Consider the following 25,438-nt stretch of genomic DNA (forward strand, 5'->3'; position numbering starts at 1 on the left):
GTAGGAAGGTTTTTCTCAAACTATACAAGGCACTAATCAGACTACAGCTGGAATACTCTGAACAGTTTTGGGCCTCTTATCTGAGGAAAGATAAAGTGGCAATGGAAAAGGTTCACTAGGCCACTGCCAGATATGGAGGGTCTGTCTTATGAGGAAAGGTTGAGTACTTTGTGCCTGTACTCACTGTAGTTTAGAAGAATGGAAGCAATCTTACTGAAATATGGTTGAGCTTAGGGGATGTATGGAAGTTGAGAGATCTTGCCAAGAAAACTATTGGGACAGACACTGATCCTGGAGGCTCCTGAGGCATGCACCTGGGCCCAAAGGCAGGCACTTCTCTCCAGAATGTACCCAGTCTTTGCCTCATGCAAATTTCCACAGCTCGGGAAGGCAGACAACCGTAAAGGTCTAAAAGCTGCTCATAATGAGGTATGTATCAAATATGCTATTTAAGGCAGCTACCTGAAGTCTTGCTTTCAGGAAACTGGCATGTGGTTTGGACTGGGGAATAGATTTTTGTCACTTTAACTTGTTACATATCCCAAAGATGCCTCTGTTTTCAGTTAAGTTCAGCTCTATATCTCTCTCATTGTCACATTTGCTAAAATAATGTGAAACGATTTGCAAGACTGAGTTCATTTTCTGGTAATCAATTATAAAACATTACTCAACAAATTTTCACTAATATTATCACCATCATCAGTTCCTTAGTAAGGACATCATCACATAGTCACTGGAAAGGACAGAACCACGCATGTCCACCATGACATCAGCTTCAATGAAAACAAAAGGTACAAATGCAATAAACTTCCCTCATTCCATGATAGATATATCTGATATTTAAAATATCAGATACATGAAAATGATTTCAAAGTAATTCATCAATAGACTGCAATGGATGATATAAACTATGAGCTTTGCAATCAACATTTACAATGGTATCTGAAACATTCAATGAGATTACTTCCTTGTGACTACCCAGGTATCAGCATTTTCTACAATCCTAAACATAATGCAATCCCAAAATGTGAAATTCAGTGATATATTTTAAAAATATTTTTAAGTAGTTACACAAAACGAGACATTATCCTTTGTGAACATAAGCCGAAAAACAGAACTGATGCAGTTGCTCACCATTTTATGCCAAAAATATTCAGAAGTACGAGTTAAAGTGTGGATCATCAAAAGAATTTGCAATTGTCAACAGCTCTGAATTACTACCAAGGCTAAGAAAACATTTAAATCAAAACTACATATGAGAATAAATATCTGTGGATGTTATTTTTTGTAGGTTTCACAAGTTATTATTATGCTTTGTGAACATTTCCCACCAACATGTCCCAATTACTTTATTTGCAAATTTTGGTGTCACTAATAAAGTAACAAAAAATGGGAAGAAATGTTTATCTCTCAAAAGATGTATAAATTTTTCAGGCTTGTTAATGGATTACAAACAAATTAACAATATTAACTCAAACATGAAGTAAAAAGACATTTAAACAGATTAGTATGAGGAACTAGAAAACGTCTTCACTAATAACCAGGGCATTGTACATAAGAAGTATTTATTAGGTCTGTGCAGCACTACTAGAATAGCTCAAACTGATTTTAAAGTCTTTACTTATTCTAAGATGAATTTAAATAAATTGCAAAAGAAGGTGAAATAAATGTTGTTAGTCCTTCAGAAAGATATTCATGAATATCCTGTAATCAATACTTTAATGTTGTCTATTTATGTGCACGAGAACATGGGCTGCCAAGCTTTATATCTTCCAAAATAAGTACATCATATTCTGCAAATCAATGAATCCACAAAGATCTCTAGTCTGTTCTAACTTTTAGAAAAGTAAGGCATTTCTCTACATTAGCTCGTCAAGAATTTAATTGAATCAAACTGAACCATATCGATTCCGGCAATGGCAGCACCAGCAATGCTAAGTATACAACAGAGTAGAATGTTTTTGTCTTACCTGAGTTCGATTAAAAGCCACACGTGCAAACACAGCCTGGGAGATGCCTGCTCGCTTCAACTCATCACGAACCCACTGGTAGATTTCGGAAGACACTTCAGCATTTGATGAAGTTTGTTGTTCTAATGGTTTATTAATGGTCCGGTTGACAGGAGGGTGGTTCAGGTATTGCTGATTTAGGGATTGCTGTGCCAAGAGTCTGTTTACAGCAAATTGTTGATTTAATATCTGGGCCATAACCAGCTGCTGATTCACCAGCTGTGGGCTAAGAGGTGCCGAAACAAGTCCAGGATGCAAATTGGAAAGTTGGGGCCTGGTAGCAGGCTGACCACTATGCGGAAGCTGGGCAGGTGATGGTGGCTGGGGCAGTTCAGTACCATTCCCAGGAACTGTTTGTGATCCAAAGTTAACATGATTTGTCCCTTGCTGAGAAACAGACAGTTCAGACATAGTCTCCATTTCAGCTAGAGCAACAAAGAAAAGAAGTTTCAGAAATATGAATACCCTAAAAGTAAAAGTCTTGTATGTAATGCTCATTATGTTTTGCCATTAATTATAGTTTGGATTAATATTACAAACTTTACTGTAACTAATAGAACTATACTAAATTTTCTACAATTCTTTGAGGCAACCAATAAAAGAGGCCATGCATATGTATTATGTCACTGTTCTATAACTCTACGGGCACCTTCTTACAATGGGATATCTGCTATTTACTAACAATTGAATATTACATAAACAGGCAGAGTCTAATAATTTGTCCATCACAACCCGAGCATCAAGCTCACCCTTCAATGTCATATCTGCATATGTGCAAATGTCTTGTAACGGATTGGTTCATACCTCATATGAATAACACTCATACTGAACCCTATTTGAAAGGGCATAAAATATGTGAATCAAGCCAGAGGAAAATGGGTCAATTTACTTTCACTGAGGAACCACTAAGAAAGACAACTATACACAGTCAACAAAATGTTCGAATGATCACATAAAGAATGGGAAGGATTGAAATCATTTCAAATCTATCTCTTTGAATTTCTGTTATCATGTACTCTTTAACTTGAAGTAGAATCTCTCCTTTAAATGTAATTTGCAGTTCCAGTGCAAATTGAATCTAAAACTGCACCATGCTGGAGTGCTCCCCTTCCTCCACGTTTCTGCTCAGATGCATTAGCAAAACACCAAGCTGCCAAGAACCAGAGCTTAAAATTAAAATGTATTTTTAAAAATGTCTTTAATTAGCTTTAATTTATATATTTAAGAGCAATAACATGATAATGTTTGAATAACTCCGCTGAAGATTGGCTCATCACAAGAAATAAACATTTTATATCATTTAAAAAAAAACATTCATAACATTTTAAAACATTCCTATTGGCGTCTTTGAACCCAAAGGATTCAGCTAAATTTTCAGAGCCTATCCAAAAGTCTGCAAACAGGCACAATTAGTGGAGACTCCCAACGGTAATTAATTTACCCAGGCGGGAGGAGCTGTTTTGTGGGAGTCACCTACTTTTAGTCTGAATTCCTTTTTAACCAAGACAAAAAACCGTAGAATCGCAAGTTGCACTCAGCAGAATATGTTTTTAAAGTTTATTTTCAAATCTTTAAAATCTTTTGTGTTAGTTGTAACAAAACACAAACAAAGACAAGTGGAAATTCCAGGCCTTTGAATTCATTTATTGCCTTTAACAGTAATTGTGTGTGCTTTAAATTTCCAGATAATGGTACTTACTGTTCATCTCACAGGAACATTCTCTTCTCCTTGCCCCTCCCTAAGAGTGTCCCTGCTCAGCAGACACTGGAACAGAATTTATTTGAATTCCCCCAGGATTATTTTCAGGTTGCAAGGATTAAAAATAAACCATTTGTTTTAAAAAAGTGATGAAGACTGTACTGTCCTACTCTGGTAGTTATTCTGTATCAAACTCTCCCAGCTGTGTATTTTTGGTCCTGCTCCCTGCAGTGCAAGCTCCTCATGGGTCTTTGACCTTGATATTGCTAACTTGAGACCAAGCCATAGTCTTGACCCATATTCTCCCCAGTGTGACCAAAGCCTGAGTTCCATTGCCCCTGATGCAGCAAAGCTTTTATTCCATGGGCTTCCAACCTTGCAAGTTACTGACAGGTTAGCTAGCTCGCCGACCAGAACTTTGTTCTCACTGTAGAGGCGAAACATGTGGTGCTGGAAAAGCACAGCAGGTTAAGGCAGCAACCGAAGAGCAGGAGAATCAATGTTTCAGGCATAAGCCCTTCATCAGCACTTTGTCCTCTCACTGTAGGGACCCACATAGTGAGGACAGAGAGGTTGAAACCCTGTGCTGTTGACAAGGAGGTGGCAATTCCTTCTGTGGGTGAAAGCGTGCTCAAATAGAAAGCTTCCCCATCTCCCACGTAGCTACCAGGTACTGCCAGCAGTGAGGAAAGATGCAAATTGGCCATTTAAACAGTTCATTTGACTTTTGGACAGGAGGGGTGTCTACCACCTTCACTAGCACAATGGCAGGAAGATGGCTGGTACTCTTTCCGTTACTATCGTAAGACCCCCACCCCACCTTTCAGCCCATGCTCGGATGTTAATTCCATTAAACTCTCATTTCCCCACCAATTTTAGTTTCTAATATATCAGCAATCAAGAGCTTTCCCTGAGACTGACTGCATTTTGCAAAACTGGCATATTAAAATTTCCCTTGCTTTTCATTCCTTGTCCTCTTCCTCTTCTGTGTCTATTTTCCATTCTTTTCCCCTCACCTCTTTCTAATTTCCTCTGTGTCCTCTAAACCTCATTTCAAGTCCATCTAAACCTTGACCTGTCTGGACTAACTATACCGGAGTTACTACTTCCAACTATGATGTCCTCTGCAGTTCCCTTTGTCAAACTCTCTTGATTAAGCAAATGCTGTTCCCAAGACAACAACATCTATCTCACTGGCCGAATCTAGATACTTCCAGGCCAGACACTTGAATCCCTGACTTTCATCTGGCCTTTTATTATGCTCTCCTTACTCAACACACCTCACCTATCAAACCTGTTTCACTTACCAACTCCATCTGCTCTGTCAATATGCCTCCATCCCACTATTCTTCCTTCTCTAAACCTGCACTTGCTTAATTTCAGTTCCCTAGAACCTTATTCTACTGTCCCATATATCTGAAACTTTGAACCATATACAATTTCTTCCTTACTTTTCTGGCCTATGATTTTCACACTTTGCCACTGATCTTATTTTACATTTCACTCTAGCCCCTCACAACATAATTTCCATGTCTAATTAAAGCATGTCCTCTCGCCATCACCTTCCTAGGCAGTACTCCAGACCTAAGAATCACTTCCTTCTACTTCAGAGTTGTGGCTCCTGAGGTAACTATCCAGTCCAATGCTGAGTTCACAGATGGAGCAGGTGTTGTTTGAAGATAGGGTAAGTGGATCATCCGGGGTTTTGAATGTTCTTTCCACCGCTTGAAATAAACCTTCAGAAATGTAGTGAGGTCTAAATCTTCAGCTGATTCTTTGCATCTGTACAAGGGTGATAGGTTGCTTTTAAGATAAGTTTAGGAACTACTAAATTAATTGAAGGATTTCTTCCATTAAGTGTTCATTTGTTAGTGCAGTTTGTGAATGTCCTCCACCTGAGCTTGTCGGAGAAGCTCAAAATGGCTGACTCTTTTATAGCTATTCCTTCTCCAGTTCAGGCAATGTTCATCCAATGAGATGGTGGAAATATTGCATAAAGGGTTGATAAAAAATAAAGATAAAAGAAAGCCACTACATGGAGTTCATGTGGACTTCCAGAAGGTATTCAATAATGTGCCACATAAAGGTTATTGCACAAGGTCAGAGCTCATGGTATTGAGAGTAATGTATAGCATGAATTGGGAACTGAAGATAGAAAACAGAGTCAGGACAGCAACAAGGATCAGTTGTAGGGCCTCAATTGTTTACTCCCTATTCTAATGACTTGAGGAGAATCCAGAGTATAATGCATCCAACTTTGCTGAATATACAAATATAAGTGGGACAGCACGTTGCGATGAGGACACAAGAGGTCTGCAAGGGGATTTAGATAGGCGATGTAAGTGGGCAAAAACTTGGCAGATGGAGTTTAATGTATGAAAGTGTGGGGTCATGCACTTTGGAAGAAAGAACCAAAGACACACTATTATTTAAATTGAAACAGACTCCAATAAACAAAAGCACAGAGGGATCTGGGTTTTCTTATGCATGCTACACAAGTTAGCATGTAGGTGCAGCAAATGATTAAGACAAATGGAATTTTCGCCTTTGTAGCAGGTGGTTGGGGTTTAAAACACAAGAATGTCTTGTTACAACTGAACAGGGTGTTGGGATGGTTAATCAAGAATGACTAAACAAGTCAGGTTTTGTTTTTAATTCCTTCACAGGATGTTATAGAATTTTGTTTAAGACTGGGATGTGAAAGAATTTCTTTTCCCAGAGAGTAGCAAGTGTCTGGAATTCTCAACCACAGAATATTGGGAAAGCTAGATCACCAAGTATTTGAAGAAGAGGTAGATATATCTTTGAAGATAGTGAGGAGTTGAGGATTATGAGGAACCATGGAATGTCACTTTGCTGTGGTGGAGAGGCTTGAGTGTTCCTTTGATCCTGAGAGCAATACCAGCAGGGATTCTCGACTCCTAGCATGGCCAGCCATGACATTAGATGGGAGGGAAGGAACCAGACAAAGTGCAATACAAAATGGTGATCCAGGTAAAAGAAGCCTGTGTGATATCATCATTTGCAATGATGGATGAAGGCTGCAGCAGTAGTAGAGAGATCCCCAGTCATTAAGGTTTCCTTACCTGGAACTGGATCTTCCTTCTGTCAAGGATCGTGTGTCTGTTGATGTGCAACAGCAATCCCACATTAAAAGATTCCCTATGCAAGGTTAGAGATTAGACCTCCCCCCCCACCCCAGTGCGCGCGCGCGTACACACACACACACCCCAAGGCGACAGACACAGGATTGTGAAACCTGAAAGCCCCTAGCATCACGCTGGCTTGTAGGCAGAGTGTGACTCTGTCATTACGCCTTGAAATAGGAACAGCAGAATGTTTCAACAGTTTTCTTCATGACTGAGCAGTCCTCTTCAGGTCACCCCACATTCTGCTCACCCCACATGAGGAAGGGGATTGAAAAGGTGTTGTAAAAAATAGTCTGATTCCTCATCAACCTGGATGGTAAACCAAATCCAGCGGGTCTATCTACCTGCAGTCTGTAAACCAAAGTGATAATTAATCTTGAAAACAAGGAATGTATGATCCCTCATGGACAATGAGCAAAACAGTCATTCAGAAAGAAGAACTGCCCTATTTGCCTCAGGCACTTCAACATTGACACTACAGATGAAGGGCAGCTGAGGGAAGAAAGTGGTGGTTAGACCTTCACCTGGACAGGAAAACCTGAGGATCAGCCCAGGATGCATGGAATTTGATTTATTATCAAGAATGAACTTGCCAATTGACTGTGAGCTGCTGGTTGGCATCAATGATTGCCTCACAACTCTCGAACTCCAACTTGCCATTAACCAGCAGACAATGGTCCTGAATGCCTGCTGTCCAACTCTTGATGCTACAGATGAACATGAATAGGGGCTTCTATTCTACTCTGGACACCATAGTCACCAACATCCCTAAGGAAGAGAAAATGATCCTCCTTTGAGACATCAATGCCAAGGTTGGAAAGGAATCCCAACTCTGAAAATAAACTATTGGAAACGAAGAAGTTGGCAATTGCAGCACCAATTGGATTCTCCTGCTCACCAAATGTACAGAACACCAGCTGGTCATCACCAACACGCTGTTTAACCAAAAAGACAAGGTCAAGACTTCTTGGAGATATTCACAATCAAGACACTGGCACATGATTGACTACGTCATCATTTGACCCTGAGACCTAAAGGACATCTTCATTAACCAAAATGATGACCAGTGCAGACAGCTGTTGTACAGACCACTGGCTCATCTGCTCCTTAATGTCCATCAAATGTCACTGGAAGCAGCTGAAAACAAAGAAACAGTTCAGATAAATGCTCAACATTAAGTGGATTCAAGAGCCAAGCAGACTGTTGAACTTCCAACAATGTCTTCACAAAATTTAAATGGAGTGGAGGAAATATGGACAGAGCTGAAGACAGCCATCACCTCACATTGTGAATAAACCATTAGCTACAAGATCAGAAAACACCAAAACTGGCTCAACAAGAATTATCACATCATCTAAGATGTGATTGACAAGAAAGGGGGAAGATCTCCATGGCTGGCAAAGCAATATTACTAACGAGGCAGACAGGAGAGCTCATCAAACAGCAATGGTGGAGTTACAAAGAAAAGCAAGGGAAATCAAGAAGCAATGTTAGACTGAGAAAGCTAAGGAACTGTACATCCTTGCTAACAAGCATGACACCCAGGGCTTCTTCATTGCCTCCATGGTAATTCAAGGAGACAACACTCTTGGTTTCAAATTGGTGTGGAGTAAGGATGGAACCCTTTTAAGAGACAGAAGAATCATCAGCTTCCAATGGAGAGAATGCTTCAAAGAACTCCTAAACCAGAATAGAGTCATTGATGAAGATATGTTTGAGCAAGTCCTCAACTCCCCATCAAAGATGGCCCTAGATGCCCTTCTCATATGGTAGAATTTGAAGCCACCGTTAGACATACGAAGAATGGAAAAGCTGAAGAAGCAGACAGGATTCCAGTGAATTTAGGAGAGTAAAGCTTACCTCCCATCTTCACAGTTTAGATTAGATTAGATTACTTAGATTACTTACAGTGTGGAAACAGGCCCTTTGGCCCAACAAGTCCACACCACCCACCGAAGCGTAACCCACCAGACCCATTCTCCTACATTTACCCCTTCACCTAACACGACGGGCAATTCAGCATGGCCAATTCACCTAACCTGCACATTTTTGGACTGTGGGAGGAAACCGGAGCACCCGGAGGAAACCCACGCAGACGCGGGGCAGACACACAGAGAGTTACCTGAGGTGGGAATTGAACCCGGGTCTCTGGCGCTGTGAAGCAGCAGTGCTAACCACTGTGCCACCGTGCCACCCACATGCTCCATCAACTCTCCATCAACCCTCCATCAACTATTCTTGAAAATCTGGGACAAAGAGGAAATCACTGCTGATCTCAGGGATGCTGCCATTACCACCATCTTCAAAATAGCATACAAAGTGGACTGTGGGAACTACTGAGGAATCTGTGCATTTCCAAAACCTTTTGGTCTCCAGTTAGGTTTAACTATGAAATGTGGGTGGGCATCTCTGTCAGGGCAGGGATTGTAACGAGGTCTTACCTGGATTTACCAATCATATCAATTGTACCATTTGAGATCCAGCAAATTCAGAGGGTGGGGCTTTGCCAATACTGACAATGGACTGGAAGGGTATCTCATTTCTGTTCCCTTCCTTTTTTTTTTCATTTTCCACACCATTACAATTAAAATTAATGCATAAGCAGCATGTATGGGATACCCTTGCAATTCCACAATTGGAAAGCTTTTCTGTGGTGAAACATGCCATCAGTTTGCAATGCTGCAGCTGTGGGTGGGCTGTAAGTGTGGGCCTGAGGCTTTCTGCCCCACTCCATTGCTATTAGTATATGAATTGTAAGCATAAAGGTGACTCAAGTACTTTTTCAAATTTAAATTCCATTATAAATATTTCACATTATATGGGGTTTCACTTTATTCAGGTGTGCATCACTAGTATTTGTAGAGATCAATAAATTAAATCAATTGGCATGCCTCATGTTCGGCACTGATAGGGAAGTTAAGGACATCCTATATTGTGGAAGGAACAACCATTTGATTTGCATTCACTCTCAGATGTTCTTTTAAGTGTGCAGTGTTGTACTTTTCATTTTGTGGGACTTTGCTGAACTTGCAGGTTCAGCTGGTCTTCCCTTTGCAATATAAACAACATTGTCCAAGATCATACTCAGTCTGTGCTGAAAATATGTTGCTGGAAAAGCGCAGCAGGTCAGGCAGCATCCAGGGAACAGGAGAATCGACGTTTCGGGCATAAACCCTTCTTCAGGAATCTTCGGGCTTATGCCCAAAACGTCGATTCTCCTGTTCCCTGGATGCTGCCTGACCTGCTGCGCTTTTCCAGCAACACATTTTCAGCTCTGATCTCCAGCATCTGCAGACCTCACTTTCTCCCCATACTCAGTCTGTACCTGTTACAGGTAAATTCAAACCTCTTTAAGGATTCTGCCAGCTAACACCCTGAGATGGACCTACAATTGATCAGTGTTGACACCACTCATTTAGTTTTTCATTTATTTATATTGACTGATTAGCTCCAGCCATTCATAACCAGGATATTTCCACTTCACTTTTGTATGGCCCCCATCCCACGTTCTGGTGTCCCTTGGATCCCTCCCTAGAAGTCCCTGACCACACTCCACATGCCATCCCACCCGACCACTGATTCAACTTTGTTGGTCCTGAGCCTGCCATTTTCCTCCTCCCCTCCCTGTTCCAAAAAGTTCACCAAGGAAAACCATTGACCTCATTGTCAGCTGCACAATGCCAATTGATGCACAACACTCTTAAACAAACATGAACCAGGAATGACAAGGTTCCCATGAGCCACTTACTTTATTTTGCAGGCAGGACATGATTGGAAGTACATTTTAGGCAATGCATGTCATGTGAATGCATGTCCTGCTACATTGCAAGTGCAAACCCCACAGGCCGGTGTGAGGTCTGAAATGCCACAAACGTACTTCTGATTTTATCTCTGCATCTTAACTCATCATCAGAAAATTGAAATTCCATATCCCAATCACTCCACATGCTGCATTTCTTGCTATTACTGGCTTCATAAAATCCTCCCAGAATGGTGAAATTTAGAAATCCTGAATGAGAAGTCAGGATTTGGATTACATCAATATTTTCAAGCCACATTAGAACATTTTCAGGCAAAAGCCCAAAAGCCCTTTCTGTGAACTAAATGGTTAACGGTAAAAAGTACTACACATTATCATTCTAGATCCAGCAAAGAACTTCATCTTTTTTATGCCACCTTCACTTATTTATTAATCTGGAACTCCAAGCACAAACAATTACTGACAAAACATATGTGCATTACTTTCATAATGTCACTGTATTTATACAAAGGTCTTCCTGCAACCCCCATGAATTACTGATGAGCGATATTTTGGGTTTTAATATCCCTTTTAGGGTGCTAACTGTCAGAATATTTTCTCCCTTTTCCTGATAGCTTAAGCATAGCCAAAAGTACTTTCTCTTTTTTTAAATTAAAATACTGCTATTTTACTGAATTATCGGAAAATTCGCTGTTGCTTCACTTCAGATAGAAAATGTCCACATAATTTATTTACTGTGCGTTATGCAATACCCTTGGGGTTTGATTCTGAAAAAGCATCTGCAATCATTTTTTCATCATAATTGCTGATTCCAGTTGTTAACAATGATCATTTTGGCTGTGAATTATTCTGAAAAGTGTTGCTTCACCTCTTGGTCCTAATACGGTAATTTTCCTCTTGTAGTTCAGCACTCTGATGAATAATATTGAGGCTATGAGAAATAATTACTATAAAAATATCAGTTCTGAGTTGCTCAGAATAATACAAAAAATGGACAAAATTTACTACAGAGAAAATGTCATAATTTCTGGAGGGTTTTTCATTATCTCACCATAGTGTCTAAACCAGTGTTATTTTAGACCATGGAGCACTTGAACTAATGCCCCTTCAATTCACTATTCTGATGTTCCACTCTTTTGGTCTCAAGGGTGCAGGATTGACAATACTAGATAACAGAACTTCTACATTCACTTTCGTACAAGTGCTGACAATAAGCATTCTATAAGGTCAAGTGTGGTGCTGCTACCATCAAGGTTAGACATTGATACAGTCATGACAGTGGTTCTATAACACAACATCAGACAAATACCTTCATTTGTAGTGCATGTGATCTGCATTGTCTGAATCTGATCTCTCACATTTCTAAAGGGGAAAGAGCATTTTTCATGCTGGAATTTGCATTTCAGGCACTCATTCACAAACTTCAGGTGATGAATTAAAATGTTACTTAATTTTAAATAATGATCATGTTCTCAAGGTTAAAATTATATTCTACAGATTAAGACATCTCAATATCACTGTTGATACAAATAATTAGAACAGGAGTTTAGCTGATGGTTATCTGGAATCGCATATCTGTACACTATCACAAGTAGTTCACATTTTTGCAATTAAATTCCAAATCTCCTAATTTTTATTTTTAAGTAATTAGCATGTCATCTGTCTTCAACGATTCAGCTAAAAATATTTTGAGATAATTGTGCAAGTAATTAAAATTGCTTTATCTAAACAGACAAAGGCATGATGTTTGTCACTTACGGAAAAAGTATGTGCCCACTATTACCAACATAATGAACAGATTAGGAGTTTTCCTTGCTTACCAATCATATCTTTTGTCTTCTTAAAATGTTTATACCATCTTCCAAATTCTTGACATTTTGCTGCTGATACATTTGCATAGTAAGTGCTGTTTACAATGGAGGAAATCATACTCTGCATTATGAAAACAAAATCATCAGTCAGTAACAAAAAATTAAAGCTGATTTAAGTTTGAGGTATATATTTCCTCAAATTTTTAAGGCAATGAAAATAATAAAAGAAAATGCTTCCACTTGATGCTTTACTTCCAAAGTAAATCTAACTTAAAATCATTATTTAACTAAAAAAAACTTCTAATTTTTCTGTCTCCTTTTGAATAAATTTCTTTCTTCATAATTGATTTGATCATTGTAAAATCAGTTTCTCACAGTGGATTACAAAATATTTACAGAAATCGTAAAAAATGAGAAATCTAATATTATATAATTATTATATTTACAACTTTTTTGCAAATGTACATAACTTTTAGAAGAATCAGACACCACAAATCAAGCCCATTCTGATTGAAACAGTACATTCATATACAGTAATAATTTCAGGCTTAACAGATGGTATATCAATTAGCTGTGAGTTTCAATCAACTTCCAGGCTGTACTTACTCAGCCTTCAAGACAAAGAGTACATTTCCTTATAATATGATTAATTTCTACAAGACTATTTATTCAGGCTATGGGTTAATACAGAAGAATTCCATATTGCCATATTTGAACAATTTGCACAGAATTAATCTAAATGAGAACATATATTTCTTTATCAAATTAGATTAATTTTATATTGCTTCACTTTTCCTGTGAAATCAATTAAAGAACTGCCTTAAACAATAAGCTTTAAAAACTGTTTTTAAATTAAAACGAGATTACTCTCTATGTTTGACTGCGTTAAGTGTATGGGTGAAAGCTGGAAGTTGTATTTTACTCTGGGGTGAAAAAGTGTATATAAAAAAAGGTCAATTAAACAATATTCAACATTGTGAGCTCTCAGTTATTAACCTTGTCTCCAAGAGTTTTGTATTTTCATAACAGACCATTGTACTGTAATCCTCTTGTTTGAGAGAAGACACTATTTAAAATGATAGTGAAATGAAATGAAAAGCAGAGAAATACAAATATGAAAATCTTACAAAAATGTATTAAAAAACCCAAACTGTCACCAAGCAAAATATTGCAGATACTGGAAACTTGAAAGAAAGATGGAAAATGCTATAAAAAATACTCAAGGTCATGGAAGCATCTGTGCAGAGAAAAACAGAATTAACATTTCAGATCTGTGACCTTTCCTTTCATCAGAACTGTCCTGATGAGAGATCACGAGACCTGAAGCATTAACTCTGTTTTCTCACAAACATCTGAATTAGGAGCAGGTGTAGGCCAATTGGCCCCATGGGTCTGCTCTGCCACTGAATAAGATCATGGCTGATCTGATTACTCCAAGTTCTTGCCTATCCACAATAACCTTTCATTCCTTTGCTTATCAAAGGTCCTGAACGGCTTATGCCCAAAACATCTACTCTCCTGCTCCTTGGATGCTGCCTGACCTGCTGTACTTTTCCCCTGCCACACTTTTCGACTCTGACTCTCCAGCATCAGCAGTCCTCACTTTCTCCTTATCAAAGGTCTATATCTGCCTTTAACGTATTCAAAGATTCTGTTTCCACCGCCTTTTGAGGAACAGAGTTCCAACAGACAACCCCTTACAGTGACCCTTAGCTCTAGATTCTCTTACAAGAGGAAATATCTTTTGCACACGCACTCTGTCAAGACACCTCAGAATCTTATATGTTTCAATCAAGTCACTTCTGATTTTCTAAATTGCCCTATACAACCGTTCTTAATTTTATACACAAATCTTCTCACAATAAACACAAAACAATCTAATAGCTTTCCAAGTAATTAGCTAGATTTACATACTAACCTTTTATTATTTATATACTTGTACACCCAGATCCCACTATATCTCAGAGTTACGTAATCCCTCACTATTTCGATAATATGCTTCTTTTTTCTCCTTCCTGACAAAATGGAGAACTTGACATTTTCCCCACAATATACTCCATTTCCCAGATCTTTGCACACTCACTTTACCCATCTATGTCACTTTGTAACCTTCAATATTTCCTCTTGGCAACTTACATTGCCACCAACCTTTGTGTCATTAGCAAATATAACAATCATACCTTCATCCTCTTCAAGGCCATTTATATAAATTGCAAAAGATTGAGCCCCAGAATTGATCCTTGTGGCACACCATTCATACATCTTACCCACCAGAAAATTATCCAATTGGGTCTCTTCTCTATTTCCTATTTGGTAGTCAATCTTTTATCTCTGAGGAGAAAGTGAGGTCTGCAGATGCTGGAGATCAGAGATGGAAATGTGTTGCTGGAAAAGCGCAGCAGGTCAGGCAGCATCCAGGGAACAGGAGAATCGACGTTTCGGGCATTAGCCCTTCTTCAGGATGCTGCCTGACCTGCTGCGCTTTTCCAGCAACACATTTCCATCTCCAATCTTTTATCTCTGCCAAGTACAACACACCCTACACTGAGTTTTTACATTTCACAATAACCATTGATGTGGCACCTCAACAGATATTTCCAGAAACTCAGAAACAGCACATCCACCAGTCCCCCTTAACTACATCACATGTTACATCTGCAAGGAACTGTAATAAATGATCTAAACCAGATCTTCCTTTCACAAAACCATGTTGACTCTGCTTGATTACTTTCAACTTTTCTAAATTTTATAACTTTTCTAACGCTGCTATAGTCCAATCACAGGCTTTTGAAGCACTGCTTCTTCATCAGGTCTTCGGCACCTCTACATATCGCATTTAATAATAGGTTCTAACATCTTCCCTGTGACAGGGCGGAGCTAACTAGCCTATAGTTTCCTACTTTTAGATTCCTGACCTCTTTCAATAAAGGAGTTACATTAGCTATTTTCCTATCTAATAGAACTTAACTTTCCCTTGGTCAGTATTTCCAATATTTTCTGTTGTTATTTTGAAGGCTACTCAGTGCAAGAATTTTAAAAAGCATATAGTTTGAAAGTATTTCAGGATAAATTAATTTCAACAGGATAAATAATATACTTGACGGAAATGTCTAACATTGATATATTTTAATTGATCTGCAATTTCAAAGTTAATGAACGTGCAAAACGTCAAAAACATTTAAGTTCTTTTTGGTAGGTTCCTTATTATATGACCATGCAGCTGATTGAATATTAGCAGATCTTAAAACCTTACATGATTTCGAGTCCTAGGCTAAATTGCACTCATGCTCTGTCTACAATACACTGAAAATAAATTAATGATTAGATGCCAAATTTTATAAGATGACCTAAATAAGGGTCTTGAGGGACACAATATACTGCCTAATAGCCGAAATGAAATTTAATTAAACAAAACAGGCATCGAAGACACAACTGGTTATCAGGTACTGCATTTCTTTCCATTTCTGTCAAAAGAAAACAATTGTATTTTTCCTGCTGCCAGCTGTTCACCGTTACAACTGAATAGAGTTAGCAGATTGATCTATTCCCCGGGACAGGTGATCCAAATTCAGCACTGGAGTCCCGCTTATCAGAGATGAAGGGAGTTTAATTGTTACTCTTGAACATTTGAGTTAATCTGGGGATAAAACAGGACTCTACATGGAATTTCCTCCTCCCAGGTGTGCAATGATCAATGGCCAGAAATGTAAACATTGTGAAAAGGAGACTAGATGTTGAAGCCTTTTATCCTACTCTCATCAGAACTAGTATGCAAGAAACAGACTTGGGTAAAAAAGAGGACTTCTTCATATACAGCATAAGAAGTGGATGCTGATTGGTTGAGCTATTGATGGCATGGTGGTGCAACAAAAACTGTCAATCTTAATGCTTAATTAATTCGATAAGAATTGAAAGATTGACAGTTAGCACTACTTGCTGTTTCTCCATGCCAGTGTTGATCGAATCAATCGGCACCTTCTCACACTGCTACTTAGTGCCAAAGGAGAGATAGTGGTTTGTCATGATGGGCAGCACTGACCAGTCAAGGCATTTGACATATTTCTATGGGTCAATGTCACACCTGCAACATGTGTCAACAGTTTATGTGGTAAACGCTCTGCACGTGGTCCAAGGAAATAACGAATTATGAAAGGAAAAAGGTGAGCAATCTTTACTGGGGTCAAGGGGACGACAGTCAGATAAGAGGCTTATCCAATTGCACTGAGGGTTGGTTGGTGGTTGGTCTGATCTGTGTCTTAGTAGTCTGGAGATTGGGCCCCAGCCAGATCTTCAGGTCAAGTGAACCAGTCTAGAGATTACAGGATATCTGTTGGGGTATCATCAAGACAGTCCAGTGGCTGAGCTGCAGCAATCCTACCAAGTTGGTCTGGGGTGGGCCACATCTCATTAAGAAATTTGGTCAATAATGGGCAGGGACTGTATTAGGGGGCATTCCAAGGAGTCTTGGGGAAAGCAGGTAACTCATGTTTAGCTATGGGTTTTACTTTTCTGTTTCACTGAAGAAATACTGACAGCTGTAGGAGGCAATTGAGATCAGAAAGCGAAACAATAGGAATGGATAAGGAGTTCCAGAAGAGGTGATGGGATTTCAAATAGGGTATGGTATCTCTGGCATCTACATTGGGAGGTTCAAAGGCTGGTGAGGGCATACAAATTTCTAAATTCATTGGCTCCAGGAGTAAAGTAGGGGCATTAGTTATATAAATGGGGCTGACCTAGCCATCACCACCAAACTGTGTTAGTTGCTACAGTAGGATATGCATTCAGAAGGATTGGGTGGAAACCCTGTTCCAGTGGCTCTAAAGATTACAGCTGCCCTGAAATTTTATAGTTAAAAATCACAGAATACAGGTTATAATCCAATAGGTTTATTTGGAAGCACTAGCTTTCGGAGCACTGCTTCTTCATCAGGTAGCTGAAGGAGCAGTGCTCTGAAAGCTAGTGCTTCCAAATAAACTGGTTGGACCTGGTGTTGTGTGATTTTTTTTAACTTTGTACACCCCAGTCCAACAACCCCAGAGGCTCCTCCACATCATGGCTGAAATTTTATGGCAGCAGCTCACTTTAAGAAGCAAATGGGGATCTGTGTGGCGTCTTCCAATCTTTGACCCATAATTGCACCCGGGTTGTTACTGATGCCATTATCTTAAGCTTTTCACACCAATCACAAGAAGCGTCAAACAGCACAGGCTGTGGAAATTTCTTTATTCTCTCATGGGACATGAGCATTGCTGGCTGGTCAGCATTTATTGAGAAGGTGATGGTGTGCTGCCTTCATGAACCACTGCAGTCCATGTGCTCTGGGTAGTCCCACAACCTTTAGGGAGGGAATTCCAAGATTTTGACCAGCAACAGTGAAGGAATGGTGATTTATTTCCAAGTCAGGATGGTGAGTGGCTTGGAGAAGAACTTACATGTGGTAGTGTTCCAATGTATCTGCTGCCTTTGTCCTTCTAGATGGAAGTGGTCATGGTCTTGGAAGGTGCTGTCCAAGTATCTTTGGTGAATTTATGCAGTGCACCTTGTAGATAGTACACACTGCTTCTCCTGAGCTTTGACAGTGGAGGGAGTGGATGCTCGTAGATGTGGTGGGAATCAAGTGGGCTGCTTTGTCTTGGATGGCATCAAGCTTCTTGAGTGTTGTTGGAGTTGCATTTATCCAGACAAGTGGGGAGTATTCCATCACATGTTTGACTTGTGCAATGTAGATAGTGGACAGACATTGGGAAGTCAGGAGATGAGTTAGTTGCCACAGTATCCCTAATCTCTGACATGGTCTTGTAGCCTCTTTGTTTATATGGCCAGTCCTGTTGGGTTTCTGGCCAGTGAAACCACCAGGATGTTGATAGTGAGGAATTCTGTGATGGTAACACCATTGAATGTCAAGGGTCATGGGTAGATTGTCTCATATTGGAAATGGTAGTTGCCTGGCATTTGTGAGGTGCAAGTGTTACTTGCCAGTCTAACCCTAGATATTGTCCAGATCTTATTACATTTGAACATGGGCTGCTTTAGTATCTGAGGAGTGGGTATATTGGTTCTATACATTGAGGGCAAAAGATAGTGAATGGAGGATCATTAATTGGCATTATGATAGCTATAAGGGTTGTGGAGCTATGAGAAGTTATGGGATAGATGGGAGTACAGTGGCATCACACAGTGGTCAAATTCACCTCTAAAGTACACAAGATAAGTTAATCAATTGGGCAACCAATCAGGAAAAGGTCACCCCAAACACTGGGAGATATGGAATCGATGAGCAGCTGCTCCTCCATCACAGCTTCTACATCTCTCACAGTTATCCAATCACACATTCCCTCTCTCTTCTTCTTGCAGCTCATCATAAGAAAGAGTCTTAATTGAAGGAGCAGCAAGCTTGGGAGGGAGGGGTAAAAGGTTCAGGCAAGTAATCTGGCTGGTCCTGCAGCACATAGGAGACCTCAACAAGGCTACAGCTGCCCAGGCACACTGGCCTTCAGCCTGCTTGAAGGAGCTTTCAATTGGAGCTAAGCTTTGATTTTGCTGATAAGGGGAAGAGCAGTACTGAGCCTGCACTTCAGTGAATTATGCTTTGAAGGTGCTGGGCCCAAGTTTCACCAGTCGATGCAGATGGGGTCTCACTCCAGAATTCTGGATTATGGCTGACGAAAGAGGGGAGGCCTTTAAAAGCTGCCTGCCATCCTACTGTCATTTCATCAAATGTTCCAGAACCTTAATTTTTGCCATAGAGCTCCTTAGATAGAGCTAAAATAATATCTGGCTTGTTTCCTGTGACTGGAACATAAACTGGGCAAGCCTGGAGAAATGTGCATTGAATATTTAGCACCTGTCAAAATCAAACTACATTTATCTTCACTATCTGCAACCTGTTTCAATGCAGTAACAAATATTCTCTCATGCTCCAATTAGGCTGTAACTTAAAATCTGACCACTCTATTCCTGAACTTTTGTCTTTCTAATTTTGTAAAAAAAAATCATGTTTTGCTTTCTGATTATTTTATCTTGCACATTATTCAACACTAACATGACTATGCTTGTCAGATATTAAGGACAGCTTAATGTGTTTTACTATTTTGCATTTTATTCCAGGCCTGAGTTTTGACTGGGAGCGGGGTGAGTGTGACAACCATGTTACAGGGAGGGACATTCAGAAGAAGGACATATTTATGTATCCAGAGACGAGGTAATTTCATTATAAACTAAACATTTTATTTATGGATTTCAAGTTTAAATATTTCATATGTGTAAAATCACTGGTAATTATGCTTATCTGAAGAAGAAAACCCAAAAGCAATTCAACACAACTATAAGAGATAATGTTAGTGCACGATCACATCATCAAATAAATGAGCTTGTCAGTGTGAGAGTAGCCACCAAAAATTGGGAATAGGCCTTAAAAAAGGCTCTTTAAAAAATTTACAGCCCTGGAGCATGGGCTCGCATTTGTTAGCATTTAGTTGAGATGTACCAGGTAGAGTCATGAATTGTCATTACGTTGCATGTTTGCTACAAAAGTACAGGGAATAGGATGGTTAGTTTGTTGTGTGTTGTTCTGCAGCAGGAAAATGGCATAGTCAGGCCTGGGGGAGGGGGGTTTGGAGCAGGTATGTGGAGTGATGGATAAAACAGTTTAAAATTTAAAGGAACAAATGAGACAAAACCCCAGAGAACCATGGTGGGTCCTTTAATACAGCCCAGCTTGACACTTGGGAAACCTGTGCTTGCCTCAGAGCTGAATCTAGGGGTGACTGCACCCATAGCCTTGAAACTGCTCCCATTCCCGGGAATGGGAGCAGTGACTTGGCAAATTTCCCGATGCACTATCTGCCTTGTGAACAAAACAAAAAAGACCCTTTAGGCTCACTATAACCCCTGACAGTGCATCTAATGCAAATATAACCAGGTAGCTTGCCATTCACATGTTTGTTATTCTCAAAAACAATTACAGCACAGTTAAGTAATTGCTAAAGCAACTAGTACAATGTTACATCTTTCAAACTTAACATGGAGTCTTGTGTGTCACCAATGAGTCCATTAGCCTTGAGATCACTTTGCATATAAAAATCTGAAAGACTTGTTACCTCCAACATGCAAGCTTACAGTAATGCAAAGTGTTCCACAATTTATTAAAAGACAAGCTTCAACTTCATATAATCCTAGAAATGTTTTCAATCTGGAAATCGTTTTCAAAATAATTTCGAAAAAGTAACCTCCAACACATTGTTACTATTCAGGAAGAGTACAGGGAAGTTTGTTGTATTTATCATTAAAATGGTCAATCAGCCAACAATGTGGGTATGACTGGAATTACAAGTTTCTTAAAAAATGGAGTTGGTGATCTTATGTCACCCCCACACTGCTGACTTGCTGCTCTTAAATGTAGCAAACTTAACATTATATATGTTAGTAACTAAAAAGGAATTGAAACCTGATTGAGAAAAAAACGTATTTTGAGAAATATCTTAGAGTTCAATAAATAAATCGTAGCATTCAAGAGCATTAAAAACTCTACTTAGAGAGAGATATTACCAAATAATAAAGAGCAGCATGTTAGTTGTGATGAGTTTTCTCACAGGTGACAAGACCTTGTAAGTTTTGTAATTTTGTTGGGCTGCTTTTGCATCCTGGAAATGTCTGGAGTTTACTTCATAAGTGAGCACTCTTCCTTTTAATATTATGTAGAAGAACATAATATTAATAATTGGGCAGCACAGTGGCACAGTGGTTAGCACTGCTGCCTCACAGCACAAGAGACCCAGGTTCATTTCCCGCCTCAGGCAACTGTCTGTGTGGAGTTTGCACATTCTCCCCGTGTCTGCATGGATTTCCTCCGGGTGCTCCAGTTCACTCCCACAGTCCAAAAATGTACAAGTTAGGTAAATTGCCCGTAGTATTAGATGTAGGGAAATGGGTCTGGGTGGATTGCTCTTCAAAGGATCAGTGTGGACTTGTTGGACAGAAGGGCCTGTTTCCACACTGTAAGTAATCTAATCTAACAGGTCTCTACTTGAAAGTGATTTTTTTGTAAATTTATTCATGGGTTGTGAAAGTCACTGGGCTAGGCCAGCATTTATTGCCTGTTCCCAATTGCCCAGAGGGCAATTACCACATTGCTGTGGGTCTGGAATCACATGTAGGTCATACCAGGTAATCATGACAGATTTCCTTCCCTAAAGGGTGAACCTAATGGATTTTCACTACAATTGACAGTGGTACATGGTCACCATGAGACTAATCTTTAATTGCAGATTTTTAAAATCAAACTCACGTATCACCATCTGTCATGGTAGGATTCTGGATGGAAGTTTGCTCGCTGAGCTGGAAGGTTTGTTTACAGACGTTTCGTCACCATACTCGGTAATATCTTCAGTGAGCCTCCAGCGAAGCACTGGTGGCATGGACTACTTTTTATTTATGTGTTTAGGTTTCCTTGGATAGGATTCAAACCTCTGTCTCAGTTTGAGGCTCTGGATTACTGATCCTCTAAAATTATCACTGCCCCACCATCATCCTTAATCAATGGAACTGTATGTTCCTGAAGTTCCAAACATTATTTCAAGTATTTTTGATGTTTTTAATAAAATTTTATTTTCCCTTCAGAATTGATATTTAAGTTTCTATCTTAATCATGTGCAAACATCAGTGAATGCACAACCCATCACCTTCCTTGATTTAATCTGATAATATAAGGAGTGGGGAGATGACAAACTATATGTAATAAATAATTAAGGTTCAATTGAGCTTGTTAAAAGCTCAGTTGACCTCAATATTACCCTGTCCATACCATCATAAGGTGGACATGGGTAGGCATATGGCAGTAAGCAGTCCTTTCTTTTAAATATTTTTTAAAATGTGGGTACGAAACGGAGGGTATTATATTTTGGTGCGCTTTTTGCACAGCAGGTGAAACTCACAGAAAACTGTATCTCCTCACTTTTTCTCTTCAAACACATTAAAATCCACTCACAACTCATGTCTTTCCCATCCTAAGGTTGTCAAACCCTGCCTACCCAACTTCCCTTAATTATCTGGGCCTGTGGTTCCATTGGGCCTTCATCCTGGGATGGGTTGGAGCTACCAACAGTGTCCACCACCAAGCTCTGCCACTGCCGGACTGCTGGAATTGCCAGCCAACCTCACTGAATTGTTAATGTGCTGAGAGAGACCATTCGGCTCATTGAGTCTTCACCAGCTCTCTGAACATCCTGGCTTCATACCAGTCTCCTGTCTTCTCTTGGTAACCATGCGCATTTGGTTTATTTCAATAATCATCTATCATCCTCCTAAATTCCTCAACTGAAACTCTTTCCACCACAATTCAAAATGCAAACCACTCATGTGGAGAAGTTTTGTTTTCTCATCACAGACTTGCTTCCTTTGGAAAACGCTTTAAATCTGTGCTCTCTATTTCTTCATCCTCTTGTGAATGGGAACAATTTCTGATTTTGGAACCTTCTATCTGACCTCAAAGCTGATTGGCTGGCAGCTTGATAGCCCATCTTCTATCTAGTGGTTTAACTTGTTATAGTGGTCAGCAATCCTCAGACAAGGCTACGTCACTAAGTCAGTGTGGGGGTGCCAGCACAATAAGTTGAGGGCAGTGATAACAGTCCAGAAGCCTGGAATGGTCGGGGTGGTCAAGCTTTGGTGCCTTTCCTCAGAGAGGGTGAGAAACTTAATATTAGGCATCCCACCACCCATTTGGCTCTTGTTGCCTTTTTCTCTGGGCTGTTTTCTCTTGGAATGACAGATAGGGGAGGATGAGTGAGATGAAAGTGAGTAGCAGATCTGATAGTGCTAGTGGGAGAAAGGTGGTGAGGTGTCCCCAGTGAATGAGTATGCAGTTTAGCAACCTTGCAGGGTTAGGAGGGTTGGGAGTTGGGGTGGGTGACAGTGAATGAGGGAGAATATTGCATTGCATGCAATAGTGAGAGGGGAGTTTGGCACAGGCCTTACTGGGAGGTGGGCACAGGAGCAGAGATGAAGTGGGTGATAAGTAGCAGAGAGATAGTGACAGCGCTTACCCTGATCAAGTACAGAAGGTCATTGATCTTCTTTCCGCACTGCTGAGCAGTTGTGCAGATAGTTGAGACCACAAAGACCTGGGAGACAAACTCAGACCAAGTTGTCAAGGTCTGCTATTGTGGCCTCTTCTACCAATCATGGGGGGAAAGGGTGGCCTTCTTCCTTAAAGATGATGCAGACACTAGAGATTCCTGTCTGTTCCATAATATCTAGGCAGTGGTGATTTCTACCAGTTATGCTCAGTGGTAGAATCTAGAAGATGTGACTGAATGCCTTTACAGCATGGCAGGTAGCTGATGAGGTAAGTTAGGGTTGGTAACCTATGAAAATTTGCAAGGCCTCACAAACAGATGTGTTCCAAGGAAGTCAAAACAATTGACACTTGGCCAAAAAAAACCCCATTGTGTTTTACTTCCTGGTTTGCTGCCCCACGGAATTCTTCAATCAGACCGTCTGCTCAGCCAGCTTGATGACATCACTAATCCTGGACATCAGAGAGTTCCTATAACTGGTAGCAGAATGAAATCAGTTTTGTAATAAGGGAAATTGATGCTGCAAGAGCCAACCAATGACAATCCCCATCAAGAAAGAATCCAAATATATTCCTATGATATTCAAATACTATTACCCTTGATCCGTCCATCATCAATATTCTGAGGTTACCATTGACCAGCAACGTAACTGTACTAACTATGTAAATGCTAATATTACAGGAGGAAGCCAGAAGCTGAGAATTCTGTGTTGGAGCAACTCATCTCCTGACTCCCCAGTACTATCCACCATGGACATTACATCAGGCAGATGTATGATGAAATATTTCCCACTTGTCATATGAATACAGCTCTAGAAACTCAACATCATCCAGGACTAAACAATCAGCACAAATGGCACCCCTTTAACATTCACTTCCTCCACCAGTGGCACACGATGAGTGAGAACTGTTAATTTCTTGAAAGGCATAGAATCCCCAAGAAACTAAAGGAAAGGAAACTGCTGGACAAGATTTTACTTTTTGAAACTTTTACTGAAACAAACCAGACAAATCAACATAATTGAAACATAAGTTAATCAATAAAGGAGGTTTTAAATAAAAAACGGTAAATTCCACTTTAAATAGTCAATGCAACAAACATACACCTTCTGTAGCTGGAAGTATTTGCATTACATTCCACACAAATGGGGCAACAGGTGCAATATTAGTCTTTCCAACTCACCCTCCGCTATATTGGGTCTCTCATTTTTCACTTGATTGCTTTAGCTTTGAAACTGCATCTTCCATAGTTGTACCCAATCTGAACACAGTTAACTAGAACAAGGTACACAGCTCTCTGAACCCTCCCTCACTCAAGTTATAACAGTCCTGATGGTACAGACTGCCCAGAGATTCTGATCCCTTGAATCTGATGATGTCTGGCAATACTCAAGCAATAGCAATCCACAATCTTTTGCTCTTTTAGTCTTCGTTTTCTGTTGTCTCCAACTGTATGACAAACACTGAGTTTTAACATGCAGAATTTTATAATGCCATGCAGTGGGTTTAACGATGGAGGGAGGGTAAAGGCAGTGACTAGCCGTTCTGTCCACCAACAACCTCTCATTTTATGAGGTGCAGTGAAAATCTCAGACCATCTTTCTGCCCATCTTCCTTGCGGGATGGGAATCTCTCTGTATTTTCCCATCTCCCAAAAGGTCATACCTTGGTTTAAGTCTCCACACCAGTCTCTGAAACACAGCAGACCACTCCAACCTCCTCACCCCTTATTTTCCTGTCTAATACCCAGAGCCTTTTAAAGGAACAGGAGAATTGACGTTTCGGGCATGAGCCCTTCTTCTTCCTGAAGAAGGGCTCATGCCCGAAACGTCGATTCTCCTGTTCCTTTGATGCTGCCTGACCTGCTGCGTCTTTCCAGCAACACATTTTTAAGCTCTGATCTCCAGCATCTGCAGTCCTCACTTTTTCCAAA

General features: G+C 40.0%; 1 protein-coding gene across 6 annotated transcripts in view; it reads right to left on the minus strand.

Annotated features, from left to right (window-relative positions):
• satb1b (SATB homeobox 1b) overlaps positions 1-25,438 on the minus strand; it is a 132,452-nt gene that overhangs the window by 83,578 nt on the left and 23,436 nt on the right. For all 6 annotated transcript variants that reach the window (XM_087987291.1, XM_087987295.1, XM_087987290.1 and 3 more), the window contains 2 exons: positions 12,438-12,549; positions 1,971-2,434 (listed from right to left, as the gene is read on the minus strand). In XM_087987291.1, the coding sequence (XP_087843417.1) occupies positions 1,971-2,434; positions 12,438-12,549 (576 nt within the window). The remainder of the gene's footprint in view (positions 1-1,970; positions 2,435-12,437; positions 12,550-25,438) is intronic.

This window comes from Chiloscyllium plagiosum, unplaced genomic scaffold (genome assembly GCF_037043375.1).
Source record: "Chiloscyllium plagiosum isolate Xiang-an unplaced genomic scaffold, Cpla_swu_hap1 HiC_scaffold_5, whole genome shotgun sequence".
Taxonomy (NCBI): domain Eukaryota; kingdom Metazoa; phylum Chordata; class Chondrichthyes; order Orectolobiformes; family Hemiscylliidae; genus Chiloscyllium; species Chiloscyllium plagiosum.